Raw genomic sequence first — 25243 nt, 5'->3', positions numbered from 1 at the left:
GGGTACCTATATTGCCTTTAAAGGATTTTTGTGGACACTGTAAAGTTTCTTAGGTGGACAGCAAGGGATAAAAATGTAATGCAAAAAGGAGAAGCATGCAGTTAATGCTATTGTTACTATGCACAAGAGACAATTTTGATGAAAGAATGTTTTCTAAAGCCACTTTTTTGCCCTTGGGGTTACAAGGGGAGTGGGAGAGACCAGCATTGCAAGCAACTGTGGATCCTTTTTCAAAAAAGGGGATAGTCTACCTGTTGGTAGACTACTGGCTGCCTCTTGTGAAAAACATATTTTAGAGAAAATGGGATTTATTAGAATGCTATTTTCCATAGGCCTGGGTCAGCAATTATATCTATAGTTCAAACTTTTTTTAGGTTCAAACGTGGCAGAAAATAGAACACTGTGGTGGTTAAAACAGTATCGCTTTCTAATAATAAGAGAACTGTGCAATCCTATTTGAAAACTTCCCTAGGAGCACTCCAAGATGCAACTGCAGGAGCTTCAGCTTTTTTTTAAACTTCGTTTCCTAAGAATTTTTTTTTTGAAGAGAAAATGCAAAAGTTTCTGGACTCTCAATATGATTTGAAATGCACTGTATTATGCTTTAGTGTTGCTTAGAAAACATAAAAGGAAATAAACTCTACAAGCGAGTTAGCTGCTAATCACCTTACCCATAGACTTCAATTTCTAGTAACACATCTTTTTCCTTTTGCACTGAAGTTTGCACAGGAGCTTCCAATTTTGCAGTTTGAAAAGTATTTCTGATACTGATCTTTCACTCCCAGCTAACAGAACTTCTCTATTCTCCCCAGCTCTCCAAATAAAAAAAAGTTGATGTGTCACAAAGTGTAAGAGATGTGAGAAGCAGGTGTAGGGAGAGAAAAGTGGAATATTCTGGGATGTGTAGTTGATAAACACCTACTTAATTAGGATCACTAACTTCATTAAGAAAATGGGCAGTCCTATTACAAGTATTTTGCATTCCATTAAAGTGAAGTTCAGAGGATATTTCTAATTGTTATTGTTTCCCCTTAATATTACCATACCTTCTGTTTTAATACTGTAACGGTATGACGGATTATCACAGCCATTTCTGCCATGCCTTCTCATCTCTGACTGAACTCTCTGTGCCAGAAAACACAAGTCATGTTTCCAACTGTTTTAGTTTTATCACTTGTATCACTTTTCCTGTCTTTTAGGTATATTGCTATCTACCCCTACACTCCTCGAAAAGATGATGAACTGGAACTGCGGAAAGGAGAAATGTTCCTAGTGTTTGAACGCTGCCAAGATGGCTGGTTCAAGGGAACTTCCATGCATACAAGCAAGATTGGTGTTTTTCCTGGGAATTACGTGGCTCCAGTTACAAGGTACAGTATTATACAAGTGTCTAAATAATTTAGCTAGTTTGAAATCCAAGATTATTCTATTCTTATATTAAATGCTAAAATTGTGTAATAGAAGACCTGTGGGTTTTAGTAACTAGGTAGTTTTTTTCAGTTGTGTTTTATTGTTTGCTTTTAATTTTGGCAGGACAGTGACAAGTGCATCACAAACAAAAGTTCCCATGTCTACTTCTGGCCAAACAGGACGAGTGGTTACTATGGTCAGCCCTTCCACTGCTAGTGGAACATCCCAGAAGCTCCAGGGGAATGGTGTGGCAGTGAACTCCAGCACAGTACCCACAGCAGTGGTTTCTGCAGCACACATCCAAACCAGTCCACAAACCAAGGTCCTTATGCACGTGACGGGACAAATGACAGTCAACCAGGCTCGAAATGCAGTTAGAACAGGTAAAAAACCCACCAGAATTTATTACCTGTGGTAGGCAAACTGTAGAGTCCATCTTGACAAGTGACGAGTGAGGGTCTATGTAAGTATGTGTTGAGGTTTTTTAAAAGCTTTTTTTAGTGTAATTGTTTAGAGTTGAATGTTTTCTGAAATGACAGTGTATCCCTCTGAGTTGTTAAATCTTTTATTATTCTCCTCTAAGCAACTGTGTGTACGTACATACTCCCACTGTTGGGAATTTATATGCAAGTACTTCAGGTGGAATTTTTCTTTCTTTTGTTGTTCCAGCAGTAACTGGGATGGGGACATCCTTTGAGCTTCCCCACTCATATGCAATTCATATAGTAATAAAAGTGATAAGAATATCTGAGTCATAGCTTATTTTCTGTGTGTTAACTGCATAAGAGCTACAGATTGCTCTAATTTAGCATTCACTTTTAAATTATCTTCTAACATTTTTTGAATACCTTTAATGTTCATTCCTTTTCAGGTCTCTGGCTCAGGGCTGGTCCTTAGGCATTCCAGTTTGTTCTCTAACTTTGACTGCAACTCTTTCAGCTTTGACTCTGAAACACGAAGACTATACTGGCTTCAAGATCCATACGATCTACGTAGTAAAACTCTGTATTTCTGAAAATTGTAACTCTGCATTTGCTGTCTGGGGCTGGCCACATCATAGTGAAACATGCCTTCTTGTTCTTTAAATGCAGATCCAAAAAGATTGATAGTTGTGTTTTCAGGAGGTTTTGTTTATCAAATCCATGAACTCCTCTGTGGATTTGCCAGGCTAAGAAAATACCACACAGTTGGAGCCAAATCTATTCCAGTTGCTTCAAGGGCCTCAAAAGAAAAGGAAAAAAGAAAAACTCCCATATCAGACTATCCCAATGTTCCCTCTTTCAGCCTTGAATTTAGGGTCTGTGATCTCTTTACTGAGAGTCATGAGAAAAGGGTTTTTTTTAATCACAGGATTCTTATTGGCAGAGCAGAAGAGAAAGCAAAAGATGGTAATGGTATGCTCTGTTAACCCCTTAAGGGTTGTTTCTTCTTATGGTCTTAAGATCCATGGATTAGCCCACTTTTCAGAGTCATGCATCTCCTAAAACACCCTGTGCATGTTCAGATGTCAGCACCAGGTTTGCTTTTGAGGGTAGGATGTGTACGTGTCATTAGTTATTTTATTTCCTTATTTGGCCCCATTTCCCTCCAGTCTGATCTGAAGCTGGAGCAGGTGTGTTAGTCCTCTGTAATAAATTTATTCTTTGTCTTCAAATAAAAATAACCAGATGCTGCTGGCAGCTGGTAAGAGAAACTAAGAAAAGCCTCTGTACTTTCCTGCCTCTCAGGCATAGGTGGTTTCTAGTCTAAATCCTTCTTTTGAGCTGCCTAGGAGCTAGCAAGTGACAGCACAAAGGAGAAAGCTACTGTGGGCTCCAGAGGCCTTTCTGTCCCTGCATCTCTGTACCGCTGTCAAGATGAATAAGCTTTTACACTTCCATGCAGCTGACAAATGTGACAACATACTTCCCACCAACTTTTCAGGTCCAAAATGAAAAATTCAAAGGGACTGGACTCTCATCACAGAGAACTTAACACTGTATTGTGCAAAGGTGTGCTGTTAGTCACAAATACAGATCTGTCCCTTACAAGGCCCCAAGCACTGAAGCAATAATGGCTGCTTTATGTTCAAATGTTACAGAGAACTTTGTGGTAAACATCTGAAACATGATCCTCTTGAGCTTTCCCTAGCAGGTTTGCTGAGTGTTACTCTTTGGGTGAGGCTTCACAGACCAGTGCAGGGCTCCAGCTAAACTAGTTTAGCTCAGGGCTTCAAGGGCCATTCTTCAAATGATCTTTTTGAGACATTGCTTGACATCACCTTTGCTGAGGGAGTTTGCATCCTATGATTGGAAGGACCTATGAAGAAAACATATATTCTGCCTATTTCATTGGAGGATAAACTGTATGAAAACAGGGTGACTTGAAGCATTTATCCTATCAATTCCATCAGCAATAAGAAAATAAAACCAGAAAGCTCTTCCATGCTTGTCATACATAAATTTCATGTGAGTGTAGACATATATTGAGGAATAGCGGCTACTTCTAAGAAAATTGATGTTATCTCATGAACAAAAGCCAGCATTAATAATTGTTTTTTGATGTAAAAAATCTTGCTACAATCTCCTCATCTTCCTTTTGAAATGTTCATGCTACTCAGTTAGGAAGGGTCAGCTACAGCAGAAGAGGTTATCAAAAAGTTAGACATAGCATATAAGTGATGTGCCTTTTTATTTTTTTTTTTTTATAAAAAGGAAAGAATTTATGTTTCTTATTGCAGAGATTGTAATTGGGTATAATACCTGTAGGATTGTTATAACAAATTTGGGACCTTTGTTAGTCTTGTCGTATACACTGTTGCTTCAGTCTAACCAAATTACCAGAGGAGTTTGTAGAAAGCAGAATGAAGAGAGCGAGTGCTGAAGGTTTGGTTCCAGATTTCACTTATAACAAGTCTAAAACTCTAATTAGTATCTTAAAAATTGATACAACTGAAATGTACATGCACCAAGCTAGAGGGATGACCCCCCTTCTTAAATAGAAAGTTTCAAAGTATTTGAAGGAGAGAGGTTGTACAGCACTGGGGTGCTGCATTTTGCCTCATATTGTTCAGTTAAGGTGTCTGCATTTCATACCGCCTAGTGGTGCAGAGATGCCCAAGCTGTTGAAATGGTCTCAAAGCATATGTGATTGACTATATGACTATAATAGCAGTGTTACTTCTTGGAAAGAATAAATTAGTTCATGCAAAGCTCTGTGCTCTGCAGCTTTGCACTGCAGCCCAGTTTAATATACTCAGCCCTGTGCTATTCTCCAGCTTCCAGTGTAGATGTTCCTTTTATTTCACAGGGGTATGAGTAAATCTACTTCTATATTTAAACATCCCAAGAGACAACAGCTTTTGTTTTCAGAGAGAGCACTCATAGCAGTAATTGCCACTGAGCATACTGTTTGAAAGACCTGCGAAATCTGTTGTGGATTTTGTGAATAGTTTAGGAAAACAATCTCATTATATTTTTAGCAACTTCTACAAGGTGTGTTTCTTCCTACTTTCCTTTATGTGCCCTAACAACTACACCTCATATTAAAAGGAGCAGGCAGTATTTAGCTAGCTCTTAGGTACTAAAGTGTCATCTTCACTTTGCATCTGTCTGTATGTGAAGCATGTGACTTAGCAGCTTGGATTTCTCCACACCAGAGAAGTTGCAGTGCTATTATTCTTCTGTTGCATACTGGTACAAGTAGGGTAACATATGCAACTGCTTTATTCAGATGAGATGAATTTGGTGCTGTGTGTTGTGTCATTAGAGTAATATAAATGGAAGTTTAAAAGGTAGAAGAAAACTTCTTGTGACTGATTAGCTGTAACACAGTGACTGTACCTCACTTTGTGTGTCTTGTGAAAAGATGAACTCTCACATTTCATGCTTTTATTCCAGTTGCCTCACATAGTCAAGAGAGACCTACGGCAGCAGTCACACCCATACAAGCACAAAGTCCAACATGCCTTATTCCTGCAGCTGTGATCATTCCCCACCACTCTGTTGCCTCCCAGCAGCTCCAGCCCCAGCTTCCAAATACTGCTGCTTATGTCACGGCTGTGAATGTGAACCGCTCAACCATCCCACTGGCATGTACAGCAGCTTCTTTGAATTCTCCTAACACTGCTGCTTCATCTTTGGAGGGAGATATCAGTGGAAAAACTGCAAGCACTCACCCTGGAGCTCCTGCATCTCCAGAGAGTGCTTTAACAGCTGGTGGAAATGCTGCTGTCAGTAAAACAGACAAGGATGGCAAGGTGGGTAGAGAATACAATCATTCCCTTGAATTCTCCTATTTTCATCATACAATCTTTTAAGAGATTTAACAACACAACCTAAAAAACCCACATGAAATTGCAGGAATGTAAAAATTTCAATCTAACAAAATAAAATGAAAATCAGTATTCTTTTAGGTTACCTTTTTTATTAAGCAGGCACACTGAGATTTATGAAAATGCACATAACCATCTTTTTTAAGTGTAGGACAGTAGAGTCTGTAGTGATTCTGCTTTCTTTCCTTCTATTTGAGTTATTTCCTATGTGTGTAAACTCATTCTCACTGTTCACCAAGCCATGTGATTATGTTATATTGTTGTCAGAAAAATTCTTCCAACTTGGTAATTGATTTTGTTTTACAGTTGTGGTGTAGTTAGAAAATTCATTTCTCCTTGTGACAACTATCTTTACATCTCCAATGTTTTAGACTTTACCTTACTACTCTTCAGCCACATATACTCCTTAGTGAAGTTGATGAAGATTTTAATCTTAAACCATACACTAATGTCAGCCACCTTTCAGTTATTTTTGTTGATTATTGTTGAATAGATGTGCCTAGAACTTTATTTTTAAATTACTTTAGCCATAGACATTGAAATCAGACTGAGGTGCCCTTAGAGAAAACTTATTTGTTGTTTAAGGTGAATGATGCTAATATATGTGGATTGTTTCTATTTCTCTGAGTTTCTCTTTATCTTTGACATTTGCTGGACAGCAGATTTTTGCTGAAATGTCTTTAAGTTATTGGAGACTTAGAAAAAGGACTGAGGATTTTTTATTCTGTAATTCCACTACATCCCAGGCTATCAAAAATCTCACATTGCTCATGCTTTTCTCTGTCTGTGGTTAAATACTATTTTTGTCTCCAGGGCTTACAATCTGGCACCTCTCATAAGCACTGAATTCACTCAGTCAAAGGGTTGGTAAGAAGATCACTGCCACACCTCTTAAAAAAAATACAAGAAACACAAAAGCTACTTAAATAATTCTCTTCAGGGTAGGTAATAGTCTTCAGGGATTCTTGTCTGGACAAGCAAAAAGAATGTTTACAATCCTCCCCTTTAGCAGAGCTGCAAAACACAATGCATACCCCTTGGGGCGAATTTTTGTTAAATCATGAAGGTCTTCCATTACTGAGGGAGGATAAATAAAAGAAACTTACCTAAACAGCAGCTTCCAGAGCAGACTTTTCTCCCTGCTTGGTTTGAAGTGACTCTTTGTTTTCCTAGAAATGTTCATGTTAATGAAATGTTACACTTCATAGATTCCTGTTGTGGGAATCTTAACTCCTCATACCTTTTTCAAGACAACCTTTTGGGACAGAGCCATTTCATTTTAAGTTAAAAGCTTTAATCTAACAAAGTGAAAGGACTTAGCCAGTTTATGATCTAAATTACTTGCTGTTTTTCTCTTTAGAATGTTAATGATTTTCTTTTTCTTTTGCAATTTTCATCATTATCTCTCTAATATCAAGTATGTCCTCATAATTTACTGAGTCCTCTCTGAGTATGATTTCGTCTATCAGAAGGAAGTGTTCAACTCTTTATGGGAGAGTTTTGTTCTAAAATGAGGCACTGCTTTTGGTTTACAGAAAGAAAAAAAGGGTCTGCTGAAACTGCTTTCTGGAGCATCCACTAAACGCAAGCCTCGGCTGTCACCTCCAGCGTCACCCACACTGGAAGCTGAGCAGGCCGCGGCAGAGCTGGCCCTGCAAGGCGCAGTGGGGCCGGAGCTTCCGTCAGCAGGCACTCACAGCAAAGCTGGCTCCTGCCCCCCTGACAGCGAGGCCTCTGGGCTGGCACAGGAGGCACCGCATCGGAAAAGCAGTTCCCTGGATTCCTCCATTCCAATAGCACCGCCACCTCGGCAGCCTTGCTCATCGCTGGGGCCGGTCCTGAATGAATCCAGGCCTCTTGTGTGTGAAAGGTAAACTATCCTATGCAGCTAGACTTGGGCAAACCAAGAAAAATCCATTCTCTGACACTTGTAGTGTGTTAGAACTGCTCCAAAATGCTGGGATTTTATAGCAAGATGTAACTTATTTGTTAACAATATTTACTTATCAGCCAATACTCACGTTCATATTTGTTTACTTTTCATCTTACTTTAAAGTTTTTGAATGAATAGACACTCAAGTATGATGATCACAGGTTTGGTATGAGAACTGAGGTAGACAAAACGGGCCTCCTATTTTGCAAAACAGAAGAACATTATATTCTTGCATGTATGAGTATCAGGTTAGTCATTTAAGATAATTAGCAGTGTATAACTGCCAACCAAAATATATGGTGAATGAGACCTTTATCTATCTATGTGTAGATTTCTTAATATTTGATTTCTTGAGCTTTTGCAAAGATACTTTTTACTGCCTGAAGGCCCCATGGCTGTGCATCCACATAGCAAGCTCTAGGGAGGCTTCTGTGCTCTGGGAAGTGAGTCTGAAAAACATACACTTGTCTGGACTCTGAGACTGACCAGTAGCTGCTTAAAAGTTCTGTGACTTTTGTGTCCACCTATAGTTTTTCAAGTTTCAAGTCCTCAGCAGAATGTGAAGGAAGTGGCAGTTTTTTAATACAATATCTTTTATTCTTCCTGGTAGCAGACAAGCAGTATGAAGAGTGTCATAGGATTTCTTTTGCAGCAGCTATAGGATTGTGTGGTGGACAGAGAAAAAAATAGTAGAGTTACAATGTTAACAGCTCTAGGACTGAACTGATTCAAGCTGGCTATTGTAGACTTTGTTCTGATACTACTAACCCATGGTGTGTGGGCACCCTGTTGTACTTCCTGTCTGATCTTAAACTATACCCATGTATTAAAATCCAGACAGTATATAACTTCCTACTTGTCTTTTAGTTCACTTTCGTCACACCTTTAATATTTTTAAAAGGTTATTTCCTTTATGCAATTTCCTTGCAGGAGATTGCTATTCCATACTGAATTTGTGAAGTAGATTTACACTTAGAGATGGAAAATAAAACCTGAAGGACTCTTCTTTAAGAATAACATCATTCATTTTCACATTATCATAAGTCTGTTTGGCACAGTAATATGTTTTTATGCTTTGAATGTGAAAATAATATTAAATTCATTCTGGCATACCCAGTGCATATTAGTGTAAAACTCTTTCTATCATCACAAGAAGTAGTTTTTTCACTTCCATGATGGAAATTTTTTTTCTCAGAACTACTTACAGAAAATTATGCTATATATTTTTATTGATCTAGTAATAACATATACTCAAACATTCTCTCTATCCTTACTATTATTTAAGTGATAATTTCTGCTGAAGAAGCATTGCTGCAAGATAATTCTCAGTGGTAGTCATGCAAAATTGTTACGTTTTTGTCAGTGTATTTAGACAGAATTTCATCTGGGTTCCCCTTGTCCTTTTCTGGACAGGGTTAAATTTGATGTGCCCTTGCACATTTCCTTTGGCTGAATTTCTTAAAATGTGATGATTAATAATACTTAAAATTTACATTGTACTAAATATCTCGAAGTAATATATAAGCATTGATTACTCTTCGGCAGTCTGGAAGACATGGTGGGTAGGAATCATACTGATGATGCAATGGCATCTTCAGTGACAATTTTATTTGAGGAGGGAAATATTCATGAGGATAAGCTCCACAAAAAGTTGAAGAACAGAGAAATCTCCTGCTAGGATTATTCCGCTCTTATATCTCCCGATCCCAATCACAGATTACAATATAACTGGAAAAAGAAACAGTACTCTTTCTATTCTGACTCTGTCTTGGCAGTGTAATTATTAGTGTTCAAGTTCTATTTTCAAAGGTGACTAGAGGATTTAGGAGTCAGATTCTTCTGATTATTCTTCATGAACTAGGAGCAAAATAAGCTGACTCAACCCTGGAAAGCACATGAAAATGTTCCTGTTTTGGATACAGAATTTTCCCCAAACTCCTTGCTTCCTTATGTTTCAGTATCAGATTTTTATGCTAATCCCACTGTTTCTCCATTCACTGGGACTGCGAGTTTCCTAGAATATGTCTTTCCTTTATGTTCTATAGAAAATGAGAAGTCAAACTTGTGAACTTTTTTCCAACCATACAAAATAAGTGGATGGACGTTTGATTTGTTTGGTAGCAGACAAGCTCTTTGTGACATGGGTTTGCAGATACTGAATACCATTGTGCATTTAACTTAAAGGAAGTCAAGGTGACGACATTCTCTTCAATGTTGCTACTGCAGGTCTGCTCTGTAGTTCCCATTCCTGTACTCACTCTGCTCCTGTGAACTAGGTTGGTTGCTTGCTGTGGTCCATGTTCCTTGTACAGAAGGAGCAGAGATGTTTAACAGAAATTTCAGCCAAGCCTTCACCTGAGACTCTGCAGTGGGGCTCAGTCATTTCTCCTGATTCTCCAGCCAGTACAAAGGTTGTCTTGGGGTGATTTCTTGTATTGATGCAGTGCTGACAAGGCCAAGGATCACTGTCTTTACAAAGATAAACCCAACTTCCTGCAATTCCCAGAGTGAGACATGCTGTGCTATGAATATACAGGAATTTGGTTATCTGAGGAGTTTACTTTTTCCATAAAAGAAAATTTCAAGCTCTTTTCATGAGCTTTCTCTTTTAGAGGGAAATGTTGCTTAAATAGCCTTTAATTTTACAGTAAATAGACAGCATTGTAATAATAAACTACCCAGCATTTCACAAGGGTGTTAGAGACTTGAAGTTGAACCTAAATACACGTCACTGCATATCCTAAATTATAAAATGAATCTTTCATCCAGTTACAGTGAAAGAAAAGCAGTAATTTTGTTCTCTGATTAAAGTGACCCCAAGTAATTTCATCTACCACACAATGACTGGTGTAACATCTGCTCCCAGTGAGCAGGCCAGTGGCTTTATAGGGCAGCAAGCCTTACCACATCTGGCACCATTTAATGCTGTTAATTAGATGCTGAGACTCACTCTGCGCTCGATGGGCGTTGGTGATCTGTAGGAGTCAAGGCACCCACTCAGAAGACAGAAGAGCTGCACAACAGCAGGGCTCACTTGAGCTGGAAAGTAAAAATTCTAAGTGCAAGGAAAAAAAGCTAAATCAAGAAGTTGAGTAATAATTACGAGTATAACTTGTGTAATGGTAGTAATTCCAACTTTCTGTGTTTCTCTCAGCTAAAATTTTCTGCATGTGAGAAAGTATTATTATCCACTTGTTGATCAGAAAAACCACAAATAATTGTCCAAAACCCAAACACAACTAGGTGGGAATAAAAGCAGTATTTTGTGTCCAGTGAAACAGAAGCAACGGAGAAACACATGAAAGATATAATCTTTTCCATGTTACTGAAAAGTGTGAGAAATGCTAATATTAAAAATGAAAAGTAGAATGGAGAACTGTGAAGACAGACCACCACCCTCTTCAAAATAAAAAATAAATTCACAAATACAAAGCAAAAGCACTGTGGGATATAGCCAGACACATTAAGCAAAATACAGCAAACAACCAGTGGCAAATATATTGGCTACTTCTGGGAAGCTAAAGTACTTTTATTTTTATAATACTAAGATTTTTGTCATGAGCTGATTAAAAATAATTAGGGTAATATTTTGAAAATTAGTAAAAATGTGATAAGACAGTCAAAGAAAAATAAAAGAAAGGAAAAACTTCATAGTTGTACAGCTTCGTTGCATGTAAAATATTGAGTGACCACAAAATACCTACAAATTTGATCTTCAGACATTGAAAACATTTTCAAATACTGAATAGGGAGACAAACAAGGAAGTGTTTTGGAAGATTCAAACATGTGGGAATGAACATGTTTTTCCAAAACATAGGTCATGCTTAGTAAATATGATTATTTTTCTTCAGGGACCTTGCAATGAACTTCTGAGCTGAAGCATAAGCTTTTTATTCTGCATGAAATTGGTAGTTTTGGCAATATGTTGTAGATGATGAAATAAGTAATGGAAAAGTAGTTTTTGTTCCATAGCTAATCCAGGGTGATCTGGATAGACAGCTGTGTGAGTGTGTGATGGGTCTGGGTCTGATCACCTCTCTTTGGGCAAATAGGATATGTAAAATGTGGCATAAAATTTGAAGAAGGACATGTGATTTACAGGTACAAAGCCTGATGGGTTTCTTCTTTTAAAAATTGAAAAATACAGTAAAATAGCACTTTAAAACCAGGGGTGTTGTGCTCTGTTTTAGACACTAGATCTCAAGATGAATATCAAGATAGTAGGGAAGCTAAAATTTAACAAGAAGTACCAAATTACTACAGAGGTTGTTGGACACAGCTTAGAACAACAGAGTGCTAGCTGGTGATCCTCCAGGGAGGGCAAAGAGAAGATGGGAGCAAGCGGCAGCAGAGAACAGCCTTGTCAATCAATTCAGGGGGGCATAGAGTTAGTTTGCTGATAGAATTAGAAACTGAAAACAAGTGTATTTCAAGTCAAACGTTTACAGGGCAGTGTTTGACAGAGTGCAAGGGGAGGCAGGCAGGTATTCTTTCTTCAAACTTGTGTTTTTACCAGGCTGTGTAGCGTGCTGGTTAATTTTCAGCCTGGGAGCAACCTGCTTGTTAACAGCAGTAGAAGTTCTTCATAGCTTTATTGCAGTTCTTCATCCTTCCTATCTTGTCCTTGTCCTGCCTGAGTAGAGGCTATTGTTTTAACTCAAGCAGTTTACAGTCTCAATTTAACTTACAGTCTATTAAAAATACTTGGTTCTTATTTGCTAAGTCAGCATTAAAACCCAAGCTGCCTACAGCAGAAGTTAGTGCAGGCCTAAGTTGGATGCAGAGCATTGTGGAGCTGCACACTAATAAATCTTGTAATTGGCCTGGTAGCTTTTATGAAGCATGAATCTAATAATTCCTGTGTTCTGAAATCTGGGGATTGCCATAACTGAAACAAAGTCATGGCTTATAAATCACTAATAAATAACATTTGACAACTAATTAAGTCCAAATATGTTTTGCTATACTTCGATTTCCTAAGAGACTTTAATTATTTACAAAGTGCAGCTACTCTTTTCTGAATACTTTTCACTGTATGGTGAGACTTCATTTTTGTTTCTTATGTTCTTAAGCAAAACATTCTACTATAACACAGTATCTTTGTCTGCTTCAATATTACAGAATTAACTTGTTTTATTATGTGTGTATTGAGCTGTAATTGGCATTCTATCCTTTACTAGACTATATCCTGTTATTTTTTCTTTTCATCAGATCATTAATTTATTTTAATCTATTAAAATAATAAATTATTTTAAGCTTATTAAGATAATTATCTTAATTTATGAAGTAATAGAATTTTAGGTTGATGTGAACTGGAACTACGGTAGAAGAGATTGAGTGGTGTTATCCATGTTTAAAAACAGAGAGAGAAGACTGCAGCCTCTTTTTAATACACTCGTACTTGAAAAGTGATTTTACTATGACAGACTCAAAAAATACACTTTTCTTTGTGTCAGGTGCTTAAGAAAATTGTTGAGTTGAATATAGTTTTTAATATAGCAGTACACAGGTTGTGCATTTGTGTCCGGAGTTTCTATGAAAAATAAAAATAATTTAAAACAGCAAATCAAACTAATAGTTTTTGTTGGTTTCTTCCCTTTTGTTCATTGCCTTTCCTTAAGAGCTGTCACTGGGATAATATAAAATTAAACATACACTTGTAAAATTACGATTCTTGTTGAATCACACTGACTGAAAGAGTCTGCAAATTTATATTGAAGAAAATTTTTACAATTTCCTGCTGTTGTTTAACCATTGTCTGTATTTTTACAGGGATCTTGGTGAAAAAAAAATCATAGGAGATGCATGAATTTGTCTTAAATTTATTATGTTGCTATTGTTATTATCTGTTCAAGATGTACTTTTGTTACATACTCAGCAAACAGTTCTAGACAGTTTCCTGTGTTCATACTCTTCAACAGGCACAGAAATATTTTTAAAAGTATCGGGTTAAAAAAAAAGGGGGGAGTGGGGTTGAGGGGGCAAAAAAAAGAACCTAAATGAAGGTGTTTTGTTTCTAATTACACAGGTACAGAGTTGTGGTATCCTATCCTCCCCAGAGCGAAGCAGAACTTGAACTTAAGGAAGGTGACATTGTTTTTGTACACAAAAAGCGTGAGGATGGCTGGTTCAAAGGCACTCTGCAACGAAATGGAAAGACTGGCCTTTTCCCTGGCAGCTTTGTAGAGAACATTTGAGAAGATTCATTCCAAGAGCTCCAAATTATACTGTACTGTAAAATAGCACAAATATTTTGCCAGAAAAAGCACAGTCATGAAATATTTTCAAATGACTGTAATGTAAACAAAAATCTACATATTTTTACAGTGTCTATAGCACAATTACACCAGCGAACAAAGGAGATGAAGGCATCTGCTGGTTTTATGACTTTGAATTCTTAAGTGTGATGTGTGCCTTGTACTGTCTGATTTATTATATAGAGGAATTTTTTTCCCCAAGTATGTTACATAAATGAGCAATTGTTTACAAGGCTGTAACTAATTTATTCTTGGTTTTTTTTTTTTAAACTTGAATTTTGTGTAATATCTACAATTCTTGTGACTATGATTTTAACAAATTATTAATTTATGAAAGAGTAACAAAGGGGAAGCTGGATTCTCTCCTTATGAGCAAGCATTATATCTGATAAAGAGCCTCCCATTTATCCTCTGGACATTTTTCCCCTGCTGTGTCTGACAGTGGAGTAAGTCTCTGTTGTATGAGTTAATGTTGAGTGGTGGTGATATGGCGTCAAATAGAATTTGCCAAATGGGGAAAAATGTTTATTTTCTTCTTTGGACAGAGAAAAAAAGTCAGTGGTGTTCTTGAGTCTACTTTTACTTCTTCATGAATCACCCAAGTAGAGTAATGTTTCCAGGAGGCAAAGATATATGTGAACAACTGAACAAAACCATCTCAAGGTTAGGATCATCTCAAGGTTAGGAAAGAAGAAATTTAGGAGTGCCAACAAGAAATTCCCTATACCTTCTGTTCATGTAGTAACTGGACTATTTGAACAAAGCTTAGCTTTGTGTATTTGGCCAGTTCTTTGGGCATTTAGCGCTCAGGATCCAACAAAATTGGAAGGAATGTTAAAGCCCAACACTTAGGATGAATATAACTTGAAAACATCTGTTTGATAAGACTGAATATAAAAATAAAATTTTAAGTTGTACTTAATGTCTAAAAATGCCTAAGACGTGTAATTTGCTGTTTTCTTCTCAAAATGATCTGCATGGCCAAGAGATGTTTAAAATGTCTGAGCAGTAGTGGTGGTAAGTGATGCACTTGTGTTAAAGTAAAAGGCTGTATGAAACACTGTGAAAACTTTACTAACTTCTTAACCATTGCTACTTTGGTATGTTCTGACTTTTTCTTTGTCTTGCATGTGTTACTCAATTCCTGCAGTAATGTAACTGTGCATGGTTGGCATTTCCCATTCCAATTTCCTGTTGCTGGGTTATTTTTCTCTGAAAGTTACCCAAAAGCCACTTGACCAAAACTAGTGAGCAACTTGCCTTCAACCAGAGAAGGTGTCCAGTGTTTGAATCATTTATAAATTTTTTTAGCCTCCTTGCAGCTGATGGATATAAAGAATGCAGCCTGCAGGAAATATGTTGTTAGTCTTTCAGGGTTTTGTTAGAGATTTGACACTGGTGAACACAGCGCTACTCAGCTGAACTTCTTTTTTTTTTTTTATTTTATTGTTTGATTATAGCAACTTAATGATGATTCTTTTTTTGTAAGACACTGAGCACCATCATCTCCACTTAAATCCATTTAAATCTGATGTAGTTTGGCTGTTACTCAGCACTTTACAAAGGGAAGCCAGTAAGGTGATTCAGTGTCGCACAGTACACAGAAACAGTGATCTGTTAAATCCTTATAATTTTCTTGAATTTATACATTGAAAAATATCAAATGTTAATGACAGAGATTTCTTGCAATATCAGGTAGTATCATGATGGTCTTAAAAATAAGAAAAAATATATCTATAAATATATATAGTTGGACCTGACAGCATTCCCAAATTAACCATCTCCCTTAAACACTGTATCATCCAGTTTTTGCATTTTTAAATCTTTTAAATAGTTTACTTGAATATTCATGTAATATATAAAGGTTTTGTGAAATGAATTTTAGTTAGAAAGACGCTGATATCAGTTTTTGTCAGCATAAGTTGGCACTAGTGTGTCGTAATCTTATTTTGGAAAATTTAGTGCATTTTATATTAAAGACTACTAAAGGTTAATTTTTTTCTATCTCTGCTCTCCATATTTTAAACTAAGTGACTAAGGTACCTCTATTAATAGAATTTCATGATGTAAAGTCAGTTAAAAATCAGCTGTTAATCCAATAGTTCTGTTAGATGGAATACATTTTTAATTGATTTTTTTTTAACATTGAGTAAATGTTTGTAAAAAGGGCTTATTACATAGCAGTGCAACAATGACAAAAATGCAGTTTATCATGCCTTTTTTTGTGATCTTTTGGGGGTTATTTTTTGGTTTTGGCTTGGGATTAATTCAGTGTAGAAACAGACAAACCCTGTGCATTTGCTTTGTGTAATTCCATAAAAAAATTTTGTAAGGTATTTTATATCTATGTTTGAAGTCCAGTGAATGTTAAGTGTTTGATTTACTATGTTAAACTTCCAATCCTAATAAATATTTTCTTAGCAAACAGCTACAGCAAATAGTGTATGCAAACATTAAACATAAATTACTTGTAAAGAATTTGACAATAAAACTACCAGAACTTAATTTCTGAATTCTTAGGAGGGTATTTCTGCTCACAGAGAAAAAGTCTTCAGATTCCATAATGTAAGAAGCTTGGAATGATGACTATAATGCAAAAATTGTAGAGAGAACTGAGGACCTGGCTGGTCTTTTCCCAACTCCTTATTTCAGCGAGTAACTTCAGAAGAGGTAGGTAACTCCATCTCAGTCTGTTCATGATGGAACTACAGTCTCATCAACAGCATATCAGGTGCACAATAGTTAAAAACTGCTTTCCCTGGAGGAAGAAGTGCCTGGTGTAATAGACCTGCCATAGATTGGGAGAGGCTGAAGCATCTGCCCGAACTTCCACTGTGGGTAGAAGTGTTGGGTGGCAAGAGACTCATTTGCCTGAAGAAGTTTCTGGGCATGGCAGTCAGGCAGCAACTGGCTAATGAGGAGACCTTGATTTGCATGTGGTTACATGTCTGCTATATACATGTGGCCTCTGGGAAAATTGGTGGAAATTAATCCTAAAATTGTTTGCAAATATGTTTGGGACTTGGGCGATAATCTCAGTGTCAGTTAAGACTGACGAGCAGAACCTAAATTGTGCTAGCAGTGAATGGCACAGCATTGGGTGCCCTCTGAAAGAAGGAGCATCTCAGCCAACCTTCCTTAACTAAGGGGGATGAGGAGAGGGGGGAAGGCAGCACAATTTGTAGAAATGCAGAATGGAGAATATTGAAAAGCAAGATTTATTTGTTTTTTCAGAACTGTGGTCTGACATCAGTGCATCCGTAGGAGAAAAGTACAAACATCGTGGCTGTGTAGCAGAAGTAAGGCTATTTCTTTGGGTTGGTTTTTTTGTTTGTTCTCTTGTTTTGTATTGTAATTATTGAGTAATTCTAATATGAGTTTAACATTTGGCTTGCCAAAGGTACATGAAATCTTGTTCACCCTCACTTCATTACCTCTGCCTTATCTCAGTAATGACAATTATGCTGGTTTTGCATAGGCTGAAAAATAAGGCTTCTGAGCATTCTGACTTTTTTCAGAGAGCTGGCAAAATACTGTATCTGGCTTGTTCTTTCCAGTAGCTTTAAGCAAATGCGTTTAAAGGTGCACATTGAATGATGAGTAATGAATAATGAAACACAAAAATCCACTTGTTAGTTAAAAAGATTTGTGTCTGGGATTACTAAAACTCCTACAGTGTAGTCTTTCATATACATGCACAATTGATGCCACTGGTGTCTGTAGGATACGCCAGTACTCTTTGGATTCCTACCATGCTTCTGCAATATATATACTTCTCAAATCACGCTCAGATGCTTGTTCCCTGCACTTGGTTAACACATCGTAAGCAGATTTGAAGCTTGACTTGAACAAAACCAGTGTCATAAATCTTTTGAATATCAACAACAATACCACTTCTACTAATAATAATTCTTTTTTAATGGCATACTTGCAATATTTGTATATAGGAACAAAAGAGCTGAGAATGTGATGATGAATGATGGGAACATGGACATTAGATGTGGGGAAAAATGGGAAAGAGAAAAAGATTTGGAAGACCTATATATGGGACCTGAATCTTAACTAAATTATTAGTGATCTTGCCTTAGTTAATAGAGTCAAGCTCTGTGAAAGGACTTAAGAGGAACTTGGATGTCTAAGGCTGAAGATGCAGCCCTCAGTCTTTACCCAGTCTCTTAAGCTTGTATTTGTTTCGTGCTTGTGTCTAGAACAACTGCTGTTCTCCTGTCAAATACATTTGAAATACAACACTAAGCATCTCTGTTTCTGAATTTAGTTGCAGGTTTGCATTAATAAACAGGGTAGTGTTCCCTTTCTACATATTTTATGCAGTAACACTAACATTAGAGGACTGAATCTCTTGGGAAATGCATACCAAGATGCAATGCATTCTTCTTCCACAGTGTCATGCCAATAGCTCTTACTTTCTGGGAGACAAACTTGTTCCCAACCTTGAGGTAAGCACCTGCTCTTGAAAACTTGAGGTGTCCTCCTTTGCCAACTGACGATTCCTGTGCCTCTGAGGTATGTGGTGTAAAACTTGCTTTCAAAGTAAAGGCTGACTGGTTTTTGTGAGTTTAAAGATAGATTCTGATGGATTAAATCTGCCTCCAAATGTGATCATCAGCATCTAAACCCTTCTAGGAGAAGTCTCCTTGAGCCTGACTTCTGTGGGCGAGAGACTTCGCTGGTCCATTCTAACAGCTAAAGAGCGCTTTGTTCAGAATCAGCCTGGTACAAGGAACAAAACAACATGAATTTGCAATACCCAATGTGCAATGTGCAAAAGCCATTCAAAATGTTGCATAATGAGCATTTCATGTGGGCCTATCAAATCAGAGTGGTTACACTCTACATAGTATTAGCAGAACTCAGAAAGTATTATCTATCTGTTCCTATTGCTATACTCCTGTCTGTCAGCTGTATTATTTTGCTAAAAAGTGGCAAAATCAGTTCTTAACTGCTCTACTGTTCCTACTTAGTGGAGTAAAGAAAATTTAGACACAGTGACATTAGCCCCAGATTTCAATTACTCACAGTTCTAAAAATTCCCCTTAGCACATGTAAATGAATAGCACTTGGCTGCACTGTGCACCCAACTCTAGTGCCCACGTGGTTCAGGTTACATGGCCCAGAGGCCTTCTGATGTTTGCATCTAGTAGTCATTCAGATCAAAACCAATTCACAGGATGTCCAAACACTAGCTACATTCTCATTTCAGTGTGGTGAGAACGGCCATGCAGGAGTGTAGAGAGTGGAAATTTGGCTGGCACATCAAGACAAAATACACTTTCCATTACAAAGGCAGAAAGAAAAATGTCAGGATTTTAAAATATCTGTGCAGGTGTTTTTTTGTCTCTGCTACCTTAGATAGAACCTCATTTCACAAAGCAAATGGACTTTAATTCCTGACTCCCCATCCCTCCCTTTCCCATCCCCCCTCTTCCCACAAAGGAAAGCAATATAGGCCTTTAGAAATATCCAGATTCTTTGGCATTAGAACACATGGTTGGATTCTCAATTACTCCAAATCAGTGCTACTTCATTGATTTCATTAAACTTTCCTGGCATACACTGAATATGTCCCCTACTGTTAAATAGTGAAGGAAAATATCTCATCTGCCCTAAAGGAATGAGTATGTTTGAAAGAAACTGAGCTGGATGATTTTCATACTTGGAAAATACAAATCTATTCGGGCTGTGTTATGCTTCTCTCAAAAAACGTTTGTCCCACTGCTACTGCTGAGGCGCTAGATCAAAGATGATGCTGTTTAGCAGCACTGTAAATCATAGAAGACTTTCTCATTTTTCAGTCAAACCTATAAATTTCCAGATCCACAATGGCCTAGTAGGCTTTGGTCTGCTAACAGCTGCTAGTCCCAAAATCTTTTGTGGTAAGTTGCTGCTGTATTTTCTCATGGTGTATCTGCGAATGCTTGGGAGGGGACATGAGTCACCAGCAGAATAACTTTAAAGTGGTCATTGACTTTGTTCTCCACAACAAGGGACGTGCCCTAGGTTAAATTTCTTATTTCAGCTGGTTGAACTTCTAAATAAGCTGAAGAATGTTAGCTCTAAAAAGTTTACAGTTCAAAGAATTTTTCTCCACTCCTCTGGTAGGCAGTCTTAGTGTGTCTTTTGAATACACACAGATCAGGGAAAGCTCCTTATTTTCATGCTCCTTACCAAAGCTTTACTCTATGCCGATATCCAACTTCAAAGTTTTTAGTACACAAGTAACTATTTGCCCCTGCAGTCACTGAAATTCTTTGCATTCAGTAAATTAAAATCTGTGATATAGCTTTTTTACAAGGATAAAGTTTAATTGTTTTTAAAATAAAGTAATATTGGGCTTTGTAAAGATGAACGTTTTCTTGAAAGGTAAGAACACATACAAAGAGATAAACATTTTAAAAGCTTAAAAAATGGGTACTCATCCTACCTAGGCATTTGATATTCTTGATTACTTGCACCAAGTGTGTATTTATTAATACTGAATGGGTTATTTCTGCCACAGACTGTTAAAATTCTCAGAAAGCTGGAGATTTTCTGTTGAGAATGTCTCCAGTAAATAGGAAAAAGAGAGCAAGAATAAGATGGCATTTGGAATTCTGTCTGAAGAACCAGAGAATGGTTCAGGACCAAATTTTAGGTGGTCCACGTGTACATACCACAACCATGTCACTGTTTGGAGGACTGCCATAGCTGCTCTCAAGAAAATGGCAGACAGTATTTCTCATTTGTTCTTTACCTTACTTAGAGTACTCCTCGTTAAGGAAATCCACATTAACTTATTGTCAAACGCAGATAAAATTTGGCCATAATGGCAAAACACAACAGTGCTCTTGTAATTTGTTTCTCTGATTTGACAATGTTAGTGAACACTTAGATGATCCAAGAAAAGTTAACTACTAACATATAAAATTCTATAGGTGATGTTTCTCAACACCGTGTGCTGTTCTCTACAGCACAGGATCAGCAGGCTTGAGCATCAGTTTCTGAGTCTGGGAAAGTTACGCAGTTCTCTTTGTAAAGGCTGGCATGTCAGCAGTGAATGTGCCAGTGGGGAGCGGGTGGGAGGAGAATCAGCCCTGTAATTACAGAGATCAGTGAAACATTGTCTGGTCCAACCACAGCTATTTTGTATTTTACAATATGCTATTCCATAGTAAATGATGCTAGCAGTCCTCTCCCACAGTAGGTCAGGGAGGTTTGTAAGTGGATGTGACCAAGTGTTTGGATGTTGGGCGATGAGGACCACAACAGAACTTAGCTGGTTCTGTGTCTGGGGGGGCTCTGGTGACAGCTGTGTCGCCAGAGCCCCCAAGTGCAGGCACAGTCTGGGCTGATGGCATGAACTGCTGTCAGAGCTGCACGACAGCTCGGAGGGCAAAGCCAGGCTGTGAGAGCTGTCACATCTCTGCAGAGGCCGCGCTGATGGGAAGTGGTCAGTCAGGAGGATGTGTCCCAGGCCTGTGGTGTGTTTGTGCTGGCAAACCTTTGTTGTGTGGACTCCGTGTTGAGAGTGTTACTGATGAACGAGATGATGTGGGAATTGTTCCATCTGCTCTCTTCGTACTTTTGCCAATCAGTGTAACAGGTTTGGTTTTGACTATGAAGTATCACAGTCTCATAGCTGACAGTAATAATGTACTCATGCAGCTATGATTTAATTAGCCCACAGCCCTGTTCCTATTGAGTAATGCCAAAATCCACCAGTACAAGAAGTATCTTTTGTCAAGCGCAGGAACTAGTTTGGGCAAAAATTAGCAAACCTGTACTTTTGAGCTTCTTGGACTTTATCATCAGATACTGCCATCAGGGGCTGGAACTCCTGGTTGGTTGTGTGTGTCTGAAGATCTGTGATGTATCTGTCTGCATGTTTTCTCTATTGCAATCCTGTCAAAAGCAATAAAGGAAATAGGTTTGTTTTTTTTCAAGGGCACATATTAGATTCTGGTCAACATCTGGTTAATGTTCGTTATTAAAAGCTTATTTCTGTCTGGCATTACAAAAGACACAAATAGAAAGCCCGTGTTTTTGTGAGTAAAAGCACTATGGACAACTTTACAAAAGCTTATATAGCTGGCTTATGTTGTGTTTCAGCTATATTTGGTAACACAGTAGAATGCTTTTGGAAGAGATATTAGATGCTGAAATGGAGATTCCAAATATAAACGAGGTCCCTAAGGCATGAATGTAATGTCTTGCTTATAACTTTAAATTACTTTTTTATAGCTAAAACTAGCATGTCTGGTGGCTAATTATAATGTAGCCTGATGTTATGCCCAACCACCTCCTTTTCTGTCTTTTTCACATGCACCACTTAACCTCCTAGGCCTTCATTTCAGAAAGGATTAAGTGTATTGGAATCTTACTAAACAAAATAAAACAAAATAAAAACCCAAAACAAACAAAAAAGAACAAAAGCTTTGCATAACAAGAGTGGATTTATACATGATCTTAAATGTATGATGAAGCATTTTGCTGAATCTTAGTGGTTTTTTCTCTGTGGACCATCTTGGAAATAAAATGGTGTGGTTCGAAGAAAAGAAAAAACCAATGTTACTTCCAAAGAGAAGTTATTTATACTTTTTCTGATTCAGCAAAACTAAATGAAATTGACATTTCAAGTCTGAAATTGATTTCTTGGATACTGTAACACACAGGATGGAAAAGTACAGCACTTTGGAGAGCTTGGATGTGTTTTCTATATTCTAATTTGAGATACTGTTCCATTGGATTAAAAAATAAAAAAAAACCCAAACCAAAAAAAAGAGAAGCAATTCTTACCTGATCAAAATAAATGGGATTTGCAGTACTTGCCCTTTTGATCTGGACTGGCTTTGTGAAGAATAGTGTTTAGCAAGTGTTGGAGTGTTATTGAGATGGCCAGGCTGAAAAGATCGATAACTTGCTGGTTCTTGAGACAGGCCAGTGGTGCTGTCTGCACTTTGGTGGAGGGCAGATTGCCATCCAGTGAGTGTAAAAGGTGGGGACATAAAAAATCTTGCAATGAGATTCAGGATTATTCTATGTTCACAAACTTGGTGGTGAGGGGAATAGGAAGGGCTCATTTGTTTCTTTGAAACAAAGTAGGGATTTGGAAGCTTCCATGAGAGATCTTTCTTTGATATTTGGGATAAAAACATGTTTCATGCAGAATACAGAAGGAGCATCAATTAGTTTGGCAAAAACTCTGCAAACATTTCAGAGGTGAGGCTGGGATAAGGTGGTTTGGCTGTTGCTGTCCTTCCTACTTGTTATGATTGGAGCTGTGAAAACACTGCTGATGGTAGAGGCGGCTGTCATTCTCAGAGAGGTTTTAAAGGAAACTGAGCTAAAAACATGAAGATTTTCAGCTTCATGAATGAGAAGCTTTTGTCCTCATTTAGAAACCTCAACCAGTGCTGTTCATGCAGGCACTCTGCTGATGTGCAGATTAGCTGTAGAATGTCTTGCTCAGGTGTCAGGGGACTTTATTTGGGTAACAGGAGAACATATGACTGGACATTTGTAATCTACCTGACAGCACAAGCTGTATGAAGTAATCAGTTTGTGTAACAAATGGTCTTGTTGTTTTGAACAAGGAGAAGGAACATCTTCAGCTTGGTAAGTTTGTGAGTCACAGAATCATAGAATAGTTGGGATTGAGAGGGAAAGACCATCTAGTTCCAACCTCCTGCCATGGTCACAAATACCTTCATTACACCAGGTTGCTCAAAGCCCCATCCAGTGAGGTCTGAATCTCTAAAACAACTTTGGTTATATCTCAGAACAGTATGAAAGAGAAAACAAGGCTTCTAATTTCCTCAAAGTTTCACAAAATTTATGCCTGTGGGGTGCAAATTAAAAATATCCTGAAAGTATTAGCTTTTGTTGCTTTAAAAGCTTGATCCCTCCCTGGGCCCCATTCAATAAGCTCTATCTCTTCATTCTTGGTTGCCTCCATCAGAGGCTTAGCCAATTCCTAATTCAGGAATCCATGGCTGACAAAATCCCACGGCTCCGAGATTAGTTCTGTGAATTCAAAGGAACAGTTAAAGCTGTGAAGGATGTTGCAACTGGATCCAGCTTTACAGCCAAAATGAGTTATAAAACATTTTGCAGAGTACTGCTGCTAAAAATAGCTGTGCATTGAGTTGAGAAAATGCCGAGAGGCTGGATAAGGTCAGTAAGCACAACATTACGCAGCTCCTACAATGGAGGAAATTTACCTACCATTAGTCCACATGTCATTCAGTAGATGGTGTCCTGCTGTCTTCTGGATGAGGCCTTTCTTATTTTTTCCTTCTTATCCCATTTGGTTATCTGTTGTGCTCCTTTCCTTTACTCTCTGGGTTCTTTTCTGCAGGATTGCAGCTTGTTCTTTTCTCCTGCATCATTGTCATTGGGCAGTGGACCAATGTGTCATAAGTAGAATTGCTTAACAGGTATTTATCAGGTTGTTTGTTTACATATATTTAACAGCTTTTGAACAAAAATGCACAGTACCACAAAAAACCCCTCTGTTTTTGCAAAGCACTTGCATATTCCAACAAATGACAGTCTAGCTGTTTTTAGTAAATTTCAGTTAATTTATTTGAAAAATTACATGAAACACAGAGTTACTGTCAAACCTGGTTTGTTTTGGGATTTTTTAAAATTAAACACTTGTATCTTTCTGGAAAGTCCCCCAACCTTTCCTAATCGACATCCTTTTAAGTTTCCCATGAACAAAATTATTGACAATTCCCCTAATAAAAGAGAATGCCTTTCCAGATGGGATTTAAAGCCTGTATCTATCCAGCAATTCACTTTTTGCAGATGTATTCCTCTTTCTACATTAGGGCTTAAAAGTGCTTCCACAGAAGATGACAGTAACTATGTAGTAGGAGATGTTTCCCTAGGGCTGTGCCAATATGGGAAGCTGACAGTCATCAGCCTCAGTTAAAGATGGGAGACCTGACATTTGGAGGGGAAAAACTAAGTGATTTGGCAAGTCTTAAAAGAAACTTGGAGCATGCCCTCTGAATCTCAGTTCACGGGGGCACCCTTCCCCTGAGGAACCTAAATATTCTATAGCTTTAGCATTCCATTTCCCTGCTAGACTTTTTCTCCTTCTTCATTTCACTTGGAAAATAATCTTGGACCAAAAACTCCTGGGAATAGAAGCTGTGATCTCTATTGTCTAAAATGGCTGGTATGCTCTTAGTTGTAGGAAATTAAATTGTAAACACTTCCTTTTTGTCTTGTTTGTATCATCTCTAAATATTCTCTTTGTTTCTTTGCTCCTCTCCTCTCCTCTCCTCTCCTCTCCTCTCCTCTCCTCTCCTCTCCTCTCCTCTCCA

The 25243-nt window shown here is 37.8% G+C and overlaps 1 protein-coding gene across 2 annotated transcripts in view; it reads left to right on the top strand.

Annotated features, from left to right (window-relative positions):
* The window catches only part of SH3RF1 (SH3 domain containing ring finger 1), an 84103-nt gene extending 67685 nt beyond the window's left edge, over positions 1–16418 (top strand). For both annotated transcript variants that reach the window (XM_042015004.1, XM_042015005.1), the window contains exons 8-12: positions 1200–1370; positions 1534–1793; positions 5289–5647; positions 7258–7592; positions 13685–16418. In XM_042015004.1, the coding sequence (XP_041870938.1) occupies positions 1200–1370; positions 1534–1793; positions 5289–5647; positions 7258–7592; positions 13685–13853 (1294 nt within the window). In that variant the 3' untranslated portion in view covers positions 13854–16418. The remainder of the gene's footprint in view (positions 1–1199; positions 1371–1533; positions 1794–5288; positions 5648–7257; positions 7593–13684) is intronic.
* Positions 16419–25243: the final 8825 nt, after the last annotated feature.

The sequence above is a fragment of the Corvus kubaryi genome, unplaced genomic scaffold, assembly GCF_017639235.1.
Source record: "Corvus kubaryi isolate FWS band 111438036 unplaced genomic scaffold, C.kubaryi_AGA036_p1.0 split3-131, whole genome shotgun sequence".
Lineage (NCBI taxonomy): Eukaryota > Metazoa > Chordata > Aves > Passeriformes > Corvidae > Corvus > Corvus kubaryi.
This window is presented reverse-complemented; position numbering and strand designations above follow the sequence as displayed.